Genomic DNA, 14,052 nt, shown 5'->3' with positions numbered 1-14,052 from the left:
GCTTTATGCTAATTAGTTTCTTAATGCCCAAGTGGGCGTGTTTTTACTTCATACCAAGTGGGCGTTGTACAGAGGAGTGTATGACGGTGACCAATCAGCGTCATCCACTTCTCTCCATTTATTTACACAGCAGATAGCGATATAGTTATGTGCAGCCTCATACACACACACTAACATTACTGCAGTGTCATGATAATGAATATATATTACCTCCAGCCAGGACGTGATGTGTATTCAGAATCCTGACACTTCTGAATCTTTTCTGTGAGATTTCTAGCAAGGCAAACGTAAATCGCGTTTTAAATGACAGTTTACATCGTAATCACGCGATTTACGTTTGCTAGCTATCTGCTGTGTAAATAAATGGAGAGAAGTGGATGACGCTGATTGGTCACCGTCATACACTCCTCTGTACAACGCCCACTTGGTCTAAAGTAAAACACGCCCAGTTGGGCATTAAGAAACTAATTAGCATAAAGCTAAAAATCGCTCATAAAGTGGTAAAAATAGATCGTTTTTCTAAATAAAAAGCTTTACTGTCACCTACATTACAGCGCCGATCTTCTTATATAGGAGACAGGGCACTTATAATGTGGTGACAGCCTCTTTAAGGTGAAGTTGTCATGTTGACCATGCTGTCCTATATCTGAGCTGCATGTTCTAGACCCTGGAGTATCTTCCTGTGTGAGCATGCATACCGAGCTGTCAATCATTTAGTAGGACCACCCTCTGGACTCAGGATGCTCACAGAAAGCACAGCATGTTATACATGACAGGTTTGCTTTAAAGGAACACTCCTGGAAACGCTTGTACACTGTTTTGCCTAGCGCCCAGCCTGAAGGGGCGGGGCATGACTTCTAGTTTTTAGGTAGCCATACACATTAGATGTATGTCGGTCAAACCTGGCGATTTCGGTGAGACCGGACAATAATCTAATGTGTATGGTGGAATCCAACTCTTCCCTGACAGCAGATGTTGGGGGAGAGAAAGGAGTCGGGCATGTTGAAATTCAACATGCCCGATCCTTTTTCGTTGTTAGATAGGCCGCTGCTAGAGGAGTCTGACAGCGGCTTTCTCCCCGAGAACATATGCACGCTCGGCTGGGCGGAACCGGAAGGAATATCTGTCGGCCGAAGTAAAATATATGTGAATTTATGTCCTAGTCACAAGGTACAATAAGTAATAACTACAGTTTCAGCTCAGTCCTGTTTGAATGGGACCGAGCTGCAATACCAGACATAGTCACTGGACAAGAGTGGCGCTATTTCTAGGAGGGCAGAGATTTATTTTATTTTTTTTCCCTATTCTCGTACGACCCCTTTCATTATCAGTGTGTAATGAAGCTGTAGTGCCAAACAGATTTCGCAGTCACAGAATTCTCAATCGATCTCTAAAGGGGTTCGGGTACAATGTAGAGCGCTGCCATTCACTGATGACATTCTGACTTATCACTTTGTCTTATCAAACTATGTGACTTCCCCTTTTAAAGGCTATGAAAACCGTTGATGCTGTTTTTTTTTTAATGTATGTGTTTTGCCACACAATTTTTTTCTAATATTGTTTTATTAAAAACTTTTTTTTCATTTTAGTGCTGCAGCTTCTATGTATCCACTATACATAGAAGCTGTAGAACGCCGCTGTAAGCTGAATGTGTCAATCACCTGTACCCACGGCGGCTTCTGTGCGACCTTGACACCTCATCTAACCTGAATACCGATCACATATAAGTCGATCATCTAAAAACAATTGTAATAAAACTTTATTCGAAAAATGTTTAGTCCGGCAAAACACATACGTGACGTAAAGAAACGGCATCAAAGGATTTCACACAACCCGAATTTCAGTATAGTCTGCCGCTAGTAAGCTCATATCTACAATTTATAAGATATTTTATACGAAGTCATTCAGTATTGGTTTTGAAGTCCCGTACTGACAAAACCAACTCTTTAGAGGTGCCATTGTGTGTCATTGTCACCGAAGAGGAAGACGTTTCCAGGTAAGGGATCCCATAACTCGCTATATATATATATATATATGACTTCCCCACATACTGGAAATCCAGCTGTGCAGGAGCTTCATGAATTGGACAGTAGTTCTATTGGTAGAGACGTTTGAGTCCCATTTATATAGCGTAATCGTACCGTGACGAGCGGTATTCACTTCTGTATATATGAACTGTTCGTGTTGTCAATGAGAATTGTCCATTCATTTACCATATACCACCGCACTGTACAGAGATTGTCATTGTCGTGAGGGATTAAGATGAAATCCAGTTAATTTCCACCTTTTTAAATGTCATTTTTGGGTGTCATGTTCTGTGCCGATTCACCCAGCACTGCCATTTGTCTAATCCAAAGCTCCAAGTCTCCTTCAATATACAATTCTGTTTGCCTTCAGCCGCCAGTAGGGGGAGCTTGCTGCATACAGTGTTATTATTGAGTTCAATGTATGAACAGTATACAGTGTTCTCCTAAGCTCCCCCTAGTGGTGGCTGCGGGTAGACCGTATTATCGTTTAGCTCTGTCTATGCAGGGGATTTAGAGCTCCTGTATCTGAAAAACAGCTCTGACCACTAAAAAAAGATATTAAGAAATGAATCCGCACAGAATTTATGACCTAGATAAAAATAAAAAAGAAGCCACAAAAAAAATGGTGTTTTAGGGTGGACGTTCACTCCAAAGTTTGTTATGGCAGAGTATGCTCTGTGGACTCCGGTTTGTGACTCTACATCTGATGTTTAAACTATAACTCCCAGCATACCCTGACAGCTCGGTCTACCAAGCCATCCTGGGAGATGTAGTTCCACAACAGCTGGAGAGCCACTGGATTGGCTAATGCGGAATAACTAAACACTCTATAGATGGTGCGACTCCACCGCCTCATTATCAGAGGTATAACTAGCCTAAGGCTATGTTCACATGGAGTTTTTTTGCCTCAAAATTCAGTTTGGAAGTTTGAGGCAGATTTTCCTCTCCCTGCACGCTGATTTTCGCTGCGTTTTTCGCCCACGGCTATTGAGCGCCGCAGGCATAAAACGCAGCGAAATACGCTTTCTCTGCCTCCCATTGATGTCAATGGGAGGTCAGAGGCGTAAACGCCCAAAGATAGTGCATGTCCCTTTCTCCCGCGAGACGGTTTTACCGCTCGCGGGAAAAAGACGCCTCCGCCTCCCATTGAAATCAATGGGAGGCATTTTCGGGTCGTTTTTGACTAGTTTTGCAGTGCGGTTTCAGCGTAAAAAAACTCAGTGTGAACATAGCCTAAGGCTGGATTCAGATGGTGCGTTTTTGTTGCGTCTTTAGCATGCAGTTTTTTTGTTTTGTTAACTCCCTTTAACAAAACAAAAAACCACAACTAATACGCACCATGTGAACTCAGCCTAATGATGGACTAACACACACAGCAGGTGCATGAATTTCTGCAAGATCCAGTCATATGAATGGAGTTGATTTTCATTAGTGAAATTTCTGCAGCAAATCTGCCTCATGTGAATGTACCTTTAGTAGTCGCCGTCTGGAGGCGCTGCATGGTGCTAGATAGTGACGTCCGATATGTTTGATTATTGATAGACGCACCTGCAGAGTCCAGGGCTACACTGCCGTTTACTATATCGGCCTTAAAGGGTAAGTCCACATGTATCAGGCCCCTTCTACCGCAGTCTATTCCGTCATGTCTGAACGTGGCCTTAAACATACCCCCGATACTTCAACATGGCCGCCTCATCCGGGAGACTAGCCCGGACTAATACTGTATAGCCTAATCCTTGTATAACATCATTTCTATCTTCTGATTCCATTGCAGATGTGTACAGCAGATTTTTGTGAGCAACTGCAGTCCGCAGCCTAGACTTGTGTCCTCCCATGTCTTGTAAGGTATGAAGGACAGTGAAGGTGGTACTGGTGGTTAATATAAATACGACTATACGTATATATGACTGTATCTTACATCGGAGTTATACATTTGTTGAGGTTTAAGTGTCTCACTGGCGAAAACGTGCAAAGTGGCTGCAAAAATTATTAGAGCTTGTGAAGAGGGAATGTGGAGATGTTGCCCATAGCAACCAATCAGGTTGCTGCTTTCATCTTTCATGAGGCCTTTGGAAAATGAGACCTGAAATCTGATTGGTTGCTTTAAAGTGTCTGTGACAGTACATACTTCTATGGAGAAGGGATTGGTAGAACATATTAAAAATAGTATCCGGACAGAAAAAATGTCTGCTACCATAAGTGATAATCCATTAAGATTGTCGTCTATAACGTGTATTTAGGAAATGTGATCAGTTTTCTGACAATAAAGTTTATTGAAGGGAGGACTGTATACCGTCCATGCTGGTTGTTTACATTCACATGGACAAGGCCCGTGTACCTAGAAGTCTGTGGATGTAATGGTCTCAAACTTTATTGACAACTTTATAGGCTGCACCCAGCTATTCTCAGTATTTCTTTACATCGCCTCCCTCCTTCACAACGTTTTTTGTAAGTCTCGCCACACGTTTAACCACACGCCATGACATTTAGTGTGAAGATGTCAGTCGTGACCAATGGCAGGAGCTCCGAGAAAATAGCCACATCTTTACTGAGTCACAGGTGTTAGACAGTGTGGTTATGGCGCTTGGTCCATGTGACTTTTGAGAAGACATGAAGAATCGGGTGGTGGGGGGGGGGGGATTACTGTCAGTAGCTCATTCTGGTATGGGGGGGGGGGGGGCGCTATAGCAGGGTCCACCGGTCCGGGGCTGGGGTGATGTTGGGTAATGGAGGCATCAGGTCGCTATAGGTTCTGGAGTAATGGGTTGGCATTTGGTATAACCAATGAGATATATTTATATAGATATTATGTGTTCATGATGTCATAGGCGAATATCAATAGTCGGTCCTGACATCCTTTCTCCTGTAGGATCCGGGTAGTTGCCATGCTGACATCATCACAGACTAAGTGAATGGAGCAGGTGGGCACGGCTGATGACATCACCCACCAATGTCTGCCCACCACCTCCGTTCTGAAGTGACGGGTCATGGCGGCTAGGTACATTTATACTCCTTGTAGCGTTGATCCACGGACTGTGACGCTGTGGTGCTCCGGTTAACCATGTGTTTTCTGCGCACGTGTGCGTATGACGTCCGCAAACGGCGGCACATAAAGATACATATTTACACGCCGTACAGCTTTTAGCTTATGTGAGTTGTCTGTGTTTATTCAAGTTCTATGTACACGGAGTAGAGTGCAAGTTTGACGCATGAACTTCACATCAAGCAGAGAAGGGTTTATTGTTACCGACGGCATAGGAGCCACAGATTAGGATTTGTGCGGGTGACGGTCTCCGCTCCTTAATGGTGCACACCTTGCTCTGTGGCTTTTTGCATTCGTATTTTGTCACCATCTACTTTTACATCTACCTACACATTAGGGTTTAGCTGCACAATCATGTTAGTCAAATCGCTTCTCGGCCTTTTGGCTAAGATCAAGTGTAGTACCTGCTCAAGCTGAGGTTAGTAATCATCCCTGCCGGTGGTTGATGGGCCATCGTAGGGGGATGACAGAACTCCGAGGTGAGGGCAGGGAACCACAACGGTCATCGCTCTGGTGTACGCATTTGGTTTAAAGGTACCATTTGTAGGTGACCAGGCGACCGCCGGATCGAGGTCATTAGGTCGGGTAGTTTGGAAGCCCGAGTTGCTATGTGCCCCAGGGCTGGTGACCCTGGGGTGCCCTAACTCACTGGGGGTGGGATCCCACTGAGTGAAGGCACACTTGCACGCACTCTCTTTCACGCTATATAAGCACACACCTTTATTCTCCCGGCCTTCTGGCTGGGAGATGAGGAATTTTTTATACCTGGCGGAAGTACAGGCTGTATCACAGCGCACATCCACTTATTTAATTTTGTTTTTCACTGTGTGTTTGTCACGTTTTGTCACAAGGATTTTGGGATGCGGTGCCCTTTTGGGACCCTCCTGAGGTCTAGGGGGAAAATGTGTGGCCATCAGGTTCCGTTTTCCCCTGCAACCCGGCCTCCCTTCTTCGGAGGGGAGGTGCACCTTTGATGCAGGCTCCAAGGTGGAAACTGGGGTGGCAGCCCAGGTAGAAGCCTTGGAGTGTTGTTGGGTCTCCCTAAGCTTCAGCGAGGGGGGATCATCGATCCTTGATCCTCTAGGCCTAAGGCTTGGAGGGTCGAGGAATGGTTATGCGGGGCCTCTCTCTTTTAAGAGAAGGGCTGCGATAGACCGCATCCTTGTGCACTTTTTGTGTGGCACCTCTGCACTTTTTATGCACTTGGGTGATAGAAAGCACGACTCGGGCTAAAAAAAAAAAAAAAAATCATGAAAGTCAAATCACCCAGAATGCCCCCGTCTAGGAATTCGTTACAGACGCGTGATCGCAGGAGAAACTAAAAACGTGCGCTACTGCTCTGTTGATTGTTAGGTTTTGCCCTGTTGAAGTGAATGGGGATGAGCTGCAATACCATACACAACCTGTGGACAGGTGTAGCCCTATTTTGGGGAGAAAGTTACCATGTTTTCTAATCCTGGACAAGACCTTTAATGATAGAATTCTGTCTACCAGCAGCCGCCACTAGGGGGAGCACCGGCTCTCACAGTTTCCTGACTTATGAGTTTAGTGAGCGTGATATAAATCTGTATGCAGTAAGCTGACTCCTGATAGCTGTATCCTAGAGAGACCGTTATAGGTACATTTCTATTCACTTCTTTAAATGAATTGCAACCCTGGCAAATAAGACGTGTATTTATGACATTTTTTTTTCACTATGTGGAAGTGTATCATTTCCTTGCACAACGCTTCCAGTATGCGTCGACTATTATAGAGCATGTGTATTAGAAATATGGACGTAAAATATATGATGAGGGTTGACTAATCGGCACAACTTTACATATATGGAATTTGTGTAAATGAACAGGTCACTAGGGGAGGAGGGGAGAAATAGAGATGCTTAACCAGCAGCTAGCTGACACTGAGTGCTCAGGGCGTTTCACATTTCACCACTTTGTATTTCCTAGGAATTAACGGAAAGTGCAGTAAAATTTCTGTAGAAACTAATCTTATGGCTTTTCTCACTTTCAGATAAGTTAGAATTGGAAGTATGTAAACATGGAGGCTAATAAGACTATACAGTATATTAAATTGAAGCTTACATGGACCATACCACTCGTCCAGTCTGCACTGACCGTGCCCCAAAATTCCCAACCTTCAATGCCAATAAGTTTTTTTTGTTTTGTTATAATGTAAATAGGTGAAAAAATTCTGTGCCCATTAATGTCTTCCTATGTCTTTACAGCGGAGCTCCATTTTTTTATTTTATTTTTTTCAAAATCCCTTGCATAGAAATCCAACTGCCTGCAGCCACCACTAGGGGGAGCTTACTGTTCTACATTGAACTCAATAATCAGTATGCAGTAAGCTCCCTCTAGTGGTGAGTGCAGGACGCTGGAATTTTATCATTTAACTAGGACTAGGATTTGGAGCTCTGTATCGGATATTTCAAGAAATAATCAGCACAGTGTTAAAAACAACATGGTGTTAAAAGGTGGACAGTCCTCTTCAGGTAGCCATCTGACAATGATGTTTGGTTAGAGATCTGCCCCAAACTCTACCCCCTGTTTACTGCCAGTAGCGCCACCATCAGTCCAGTACAGGTAGTGATGCTGTTAGGGACCTGGGCTCACACTTCATGGAACTTGAAGTACCCACCAAGTATACTTTACTGGCATGGAACAGTATATTCTGCATTGTCCTTCCCCCGAACTTTACTAAATTAGTATTATAAGGAGAGAGTGCTTGATGGTGATGCTGCAAAATGATCATATTAACCCCTTCAAGTTGCTCTCTCCGAGGTGCCCATGTGGTTAGAGGAGACCCAAATATTTTGTCCAACAAGCTCTTGCTCCCCGACCCATCTGCTTATCATTAGATGTGGCTGCAGTGATAGTCGCTTGTTCCTGGGAACCATGAGGACGGTTGTAGGGTCTGATGTGACATTGTAGTGTGTGACTACTGCTGGGTGTCTCTGACTCAAATGATAAGTTTCAGATGGTATCAGTCAATGATCAGCGGCCGTTGGATGACACAGAAACGTCTATAGTTATTGTCACCTAGATCTTGGCGCTTCAAGTCTGTACAAAAATTGGCAGAAATCTTATCACGCTTCAGAAGAGCACAGGAAGCGTACAACTACAATTCTGAGTGTGTGTGTGTGTGTGTGTGTGTGTGTGTGTGTGTATATATATATTTTTTCTTTTCTTTTATTTTTTTATTATTTATATATATAGTATATTACATATATTTTGCATATATAATATAGCATTCCTTTAATCTGCCATCTCCTTGTCTAGAAAGTTTGATAATCCAGCATTGGTTTGCAGTTTAAAGGGATAGTTTCAGATTTTGTATCCGCATTATATTTTGGACTTTCTTCCTGAATGTTCTCTGCCCATGCAGGTGAGTTTCATATACTTTTCTATAACTCTCCAATAATCCATAATATCCAATAAACCAGCACCCATCAGGTCCTATTATTGCTGTATTAAAGGAATTTAATTTTATCATCTGAAAGTTTCGATGGTCCTGAGATGAATGTGACACTGGGATGTTCTGGACTATTATGTATTCATGTAAATAGAATATAATACTATAGAACATCCCAGATTCTGCCGTGTGGCACCCAGTAGTCCAATTCCAAAGGATGGCGCTTTCCTTTATGTGTTGGGATGAGTGCTGGATCGGGGGGGAGGGACGGGACTTGTGCTTTGTGTCATCCATCTGCCATCATTCCATGTGTTATTATATCCAAGACGTAACTTGAAGTTCCCCCACCTATAATGTGCCATGTATAATACTGGTATCCTCTTATATGGCAGAGGGGCCTTCGGGCACAGCAGGGCTACCCCTACACCCCCTATAACTCACCCCTGATTCCCTCCGCACACGCTATATGTGTATCCTGTGAAGTTCTCAACAGGGTTTTATAAAAAGAAGCAAAACCCCTGCGGCCTCCCCTATGGATGGATGACACATCGTCCTCTAACCATAGGAGCGGGGGTGACCCTACAGAATCCCATAGTGTTATTCTTCAATATAGGGAAACATCAGGGGTTTACTCATCCTCCGAAAACCCCTTTAACCATCGGATACATAATCGTAATTTTTTTTATCTATATAGGTTTTTGGATTTTATTTACAAAAATATTTAACATGTGATAAAGTTATGGGGGTGCAGAAAATTGTGAAAAATTTCATTGTGACGCATATACACCCCCCTTCCTATTTATTTTAGCGTTTCAGTGTATAGGTAATTTTATGTTCTTTCTTGTACATCTGCGTCTATTTGTCACATTGTTTTTTGTTTTTTTTTTGCTTTTTTTTATGTTTTTTTTTGTTTTTATCTGGCGCTGACATCTGCGGTTCACGATTCTTAGTAAACACACTTTATTTTTGTTTCCCTTTACTTGGACTCTCCCGCTCTCTCAGCTCGCACGCTATTGGTTCTTTTATTTATTGTATTTGAATATTATAGCCACGTTGATCTCTGATTGGTTGTCACTTCAGCAAACCACGCCCCTTCCCTGCAAGTACTTGGAACCTCAACTGACATGGTCTTCATTCACTTGTTACAGTGTGTAAGAGCAGGTGACAGTGCAGAGCTGGGACAGCGCAGTGTAGTGACAGGACACTACAGAACTTTACCTCCAGCCTCCCCCGTCTCTGTTGGACTCCTTTGGTCTGGAGATGATAACCACCCTCATTGACGCTGTGACTCTCAAGTCGGGTAAGAAAATATTTGATCATTTATTTCATTCCCCTCCTTCTCTATATCATTACTGCTAAGGCTTCTAGAAGGACTACATGACCCAGCATGGTCTAAAAGACAAATAGGTACAGAGCATGCTGGGTTTTGTAGTTCTCTAGTAGCTGAAAAAGCTGATGTGCTGTCAATGATTGTATTTTCTAATTTGTTTATATAAAAGTGAACGTATTATTACGGTCATATTTGTATAGCGCCATCGTCGGCCGTGCCGCTGTACTACAGACCCTATTGTCTTGTCGAGGATCTTTCACACCTGCTATATTCATGTTGCTGCTATTGCTCTGCGCTGCTGTGAGATTTCCATGTTTCGGTCTCCCCGTGCAGTTTTGGGTGTTGGTGCGTGGGAGTGTGCGTGTTGCAGGGACATAGTCACACGTGCGCCGACTTGTTCTGCCAGGTAAATCTGGGCAGTGTCGGCTATGTCTGGTGAGAAAAAAAATATATACAGGATGTGTGTTGAAATTGATATGGTCCATGTCAGTAGTTTGCCACATGTGGCTCTCAAGCTATTGGAAAAGTACAACTCCTAGCATGCTGGGAGTTGTAGTTTTCCAATAGATGTGATACGGGAGTGGTAGATTTAAGAAATACTGAATATAATGCGGAGGACCCCTTTAAAATGTGTTTTTGATATTGCTTTTACAGGAAAGGACAAAACATGTTTCGAAAAGTTGTATCAATTGGGAGCTGAGCTGGGACATGGCGGATTCGGTACGGTGTACGGGGCGTGGAGACTGACTGACAACAAGCAGGTGAGTGTGGTAGGACCCCGCTTGTAGGATCTTCACCCACAACTAACTGTATAGAGACACTCACTGATCTCTTGCTCCCCCAGGTGGCCGTGAAGCATATCCGGAAGAGTCGTGTCATGGAATGGGCTCAGCTGGTGAGTGTTATATTAGCTGTAATGATCAGATTACAGTAAAATTCCTTCAATCTGGCATCAATCCTGCCGGATTATGAGATGTTCTGGATTGTTGGACAGATTAAAGGAATTTTGCTGTTTTATTAAAAGTTCAGCCCTAGGCGTGGTTTGTATTGACATCAATGGTGCAGCGCACATTCCTAGGTTACATGGTTAAAAACGCTAGACTCCCACCATGCCTTAGGCCAGTGTCAACCGTATTACGTCCACAAATTCCGGCTCGCCTGCCGGTCTGATGACCCGAACTAACCGCATCATGGAACCTATGCTGTTCGTTAGGGTTATTAGACCTGCGGTCGGGGATTGCGGCCATGATACTGGCGCAGGAATGCACGTGTATTACATCCGTGTAAAAGTGGCACTAGAATGAAGCACGTGTTTCATGCTTCTTATATTTTGGGAGAAGCTTTCTCTTCTGCTCCTTGTCGTCCCCTACTTTTTATAAGATCCCCCTTGAAGCCAATGGTTTGATGAGATTAACTTCTTTTCTACACCAGTGCTGCCCCCTAGGAACAAGAATATGCATCTAAACAGGTTGAGACATTTTCATGGCTGAAATTCTTAACTTAAACTTTTCTGCTTTTAGGGTAATTTCTCCCGTGTGCCTATGGAAGTGTATCTAATGATCAAGGTGAAAGGCCACCATGGCATCATTGAACTCCTGGACTGGTTTGAGACGTCTGACAGCTTCCTGCTGGTGATGGAGATGCCAGAACACTGCCGGGACCTGTTCGATGTCATCACAGAGCAAGGACCTCTGGAAGAAGACGTTGCACGTAACCTCTTCCGCCAGGTGGTGGATGCTGTCATACACTGTCACGCCCAAGGGGTCACCCATAGAGACATCAAAGATGAAAACCTGTTACTCAACCCCCAGACAGGAAAGGTCAAACTCATTGACTTTGGGTCAGGGGCTTTGCTCCATGATTCCACCTACAATAACTTTGATGGTGAGTCATCTGTATGAAAATACACATCCGACACAAGGGGGCGCCATTATCTACACTGTATCATGGACTCTAGACTGGTACAATTTTCCTGCACTGATACACTGTAGCAAACTATCAGGACTGGAGATTTGTGTCATTGTATCAAGTTCAGAGTTTGCAGCAATTGCATCCAGTCTAGACAATAATGCTGTTTAGAAGTTTTTGGTGCGAACAAAAATATTTCTATTGACAGCATGCAGAGATCTTAAAAATGGTGACTAATTGAGACGCAAAGAGGATTAGAAAGTTGCAGAAAGGCTATCTAGAAGTTTATACATAGACCCAATTGTGGAAGACAGTATCATGCTGTAACCCTTTTATGTTCTGTTGTGCAGGAACTAGAGTATACAGCCCTCCGGAATGGGTTGCGTTTCGGAGGTACAAGGCGGTGCCCGCCACTGTCTGGTCCCTGGGTATCCTGCTGTATGACATGGTCTGCGGGGATATTCCATTTGAAAGAGATCAAGAAATCCTACAAGCTCAGGTCGTCTTCAGGACCAACGTTTCTCAAGGTAAGCGACAACTGGCATGCACCATTCCAAGCGCGGTCATACCCAGCATTGCTTTCATGCCCTCATGTTGGCATCGTATCCTCCTTCCTGCATCAGGACATGTATATAGGACAGATGGATTAGGTTCAAGGATAGTCCGGCTGTCTTTATACCTTCCTTGCACTTTCTACACCTCTTCTTACCGAATAATCCCTATATATGATTTGCATGGGTCCCCTTGTACTGCTCTGCGTCCTCCGCTGTCTCCCTGCTTATCATACTAAGCCTCTACGTGCCAATTTATCTGTAATTACCCATTATATCTTCATATCTGCCTTTCCAGAATGTGAGAATTTAATCCACTGGTGCTTATCCACTCGCCCCTCGGAGCGTCCCTCCCTAGAGAAGATTCTTCAGCATCCGTGGATGAAAGAGCAACGCACGTAATGCATAAACGCAATCGGAAAGACATGAGACGTCTAAGAGTCGGCCTGTTATATACAGGTCTGGCCACTAGAGGGCTCTGTATACTGTGGCGGTGACTGACTACCTCCGATGTTTTGGACTGCAGACGCCGGGGTAATGGACGCGGTTTGTGGGTTCTGGGATAGGAATCGCCGCTGTGAAGGACAATAAAGTGAATTGGATGAACGATGGCGATATTTACGGGATCTCCTGTAAACGCCGCCGGTGTGATGGTGCTGGTTACACCCTGCGGTGACTCATAGTTTGTGCAAATAGGAAAAAAAGTGTATTGAAGTACCTGGTTTTACAGGTTCGTCTAACTAGGATGCATTAGATTGTCAATAATCGACTCTATATGGATATTCTGTCAGAGAAGAGCTCAATATTTCCTAGTTATTTGACATATCTACGCCAAAATAAATGGCGCTCATGAACCAAATTCTTAGGCCAGTCAGAGTGTATATATTTAATAATATTGTCACTTTTATGAAATGGTTAAAAATGGTCAAGCCTGTTGTCGGTATTTGCATTATGTTCCTCAAAATGTGGCATATGTCTTAAAGGAACACGGGGCACAGACCAAAATTTAGGCTTCCGTTCATAAAAACGACAACGCTACACGCCTTTTCACAACTATTCCCGTCCATAGAAGAAAATTCCTTGTCTATATAAATAAAAGACGCATTGGCGGCTCTTTATTGGACGCAAAATGGAGCAATCAATCAAATCAATGGTTTCATTTTCCCAACCTGGGCTTGAAAAATGTTAGCTGGAATCTGATTGGTTGCTATGGCTCTCATGTACAGAGCCTAGTGCAGACAAGACTCAGAGGAGCTGGCCATAGCAACCAATCAGATCACTCCTTTCATTTTCAGGAAAAAGAGCTAGAAGCGGATTGGTTGCTATGGGCAACACTTCCAGTTCATGCATGAGGCCCTCCATTTTCTTGTCTAGGTTGTTTAGGGCGAGCATTAGGGCCGCCATTATAACCTGCACAGCTTTTGTGACTGCGGGGCCGCCGCGTCTTTTGTTGAAAGAGTAAATACTTGTGTATTAAATAAGTCCAGACTATATATATATATATATATATATATGTGTGATTAATATGTTGTATATAATGTGTTGATGTCGGTAGACACGTTGTTTTATTGTTATTTAATAAATGGCTGTAAAGCATTTTTCTACACGACGCGTTGTTCATGTTTTATGTGAGAAGAATCCTTCGACTAATTTTATGTCAACATAATGTTTGGTAAAACCATGGTTCTGGGTCTTATGGCCAGCGAAAACGTTCCTTATGCACCCACACGTGTCATATGGGTGTCACCCAAATATGGTATAAAGGCTAGAACGGTGGTGGTC

General features: G+C 43.6%; 1 protein-coding gene and 1 pseudogene across 2 annotated transcripts; both read left to right on the top strand.

The window, feature by feature from the left end:
- Positions 1 to 5,435: 5,435 nt before the first annotated feature.
- Positions 5,436 to 5,505, top strand: LOC142660091 (U2 spliceosomal RNA; annotated as a pseudogene).
- Positions 5,506 to 8,308: 2,803 nt separating this feature from the next.
- On the top strand, positions 8,309 to 13,851 carry PIM2 (Pim-2 proto-oncogene, serine/threonine kinase). 2 transcript variants are annotated; one of them, XM_075834156.1, is made up of 7 exons: positions 8,309 to 8,454; positions 9,630 to 9,781; positions 10,466 to 10,572; positions 10,656 to 10,706; positions 11,332 to 11,695; positions 12,070 to 12,246; positions 12,569 to 13,851. In XM_075834156.1, the coding sequence occupies exons 2-7, from the start codon at positions 9,742 to 9,744 to the stop codon at positions 12,670 to 12,672; spliced, it is 843 nt and encodes a 280-aa protein (XP_075690271.1). In that variant the 5' UTR covers positions 8,309 to 8,454; positions 9,630 to 9,741; the 3' UTR covers positions 12,673 to 13,851. The 2 variants fall into 2 exon arrangements, with proteins under 2 accessions (XP_075690271.1, XP_075690272.1); XM_075834157.1 differs by lacking the exon at positions 8,309 to 8,454 and having other exon boundaries at positions 8,738 to 9,781.
- The last annotated feature ends 201 nt before the right edge of the window (positions 13,852 to 14,052 follow it).

Source organism: Rhinoderma darwinii, chromosome 8 (genome assembly GCF_050947455.1).
Source record: "Rhinoderma darwinii isolate aRhiDar2 chromosome 8, aRhiDar2.hap1, whole genome shotgun sequence".
NCBI lineage: Eukaryota > Metazoa > Chordata > Amphibia > Anura > Rhinodermatidae > Rhinoderma > Rhinoderma darwinii.
The sequence above is the reverse complement of the archived record's forward strand: the minus strand, read 5'-3'. Positions and strand labels throughout refer to the sequence as shown.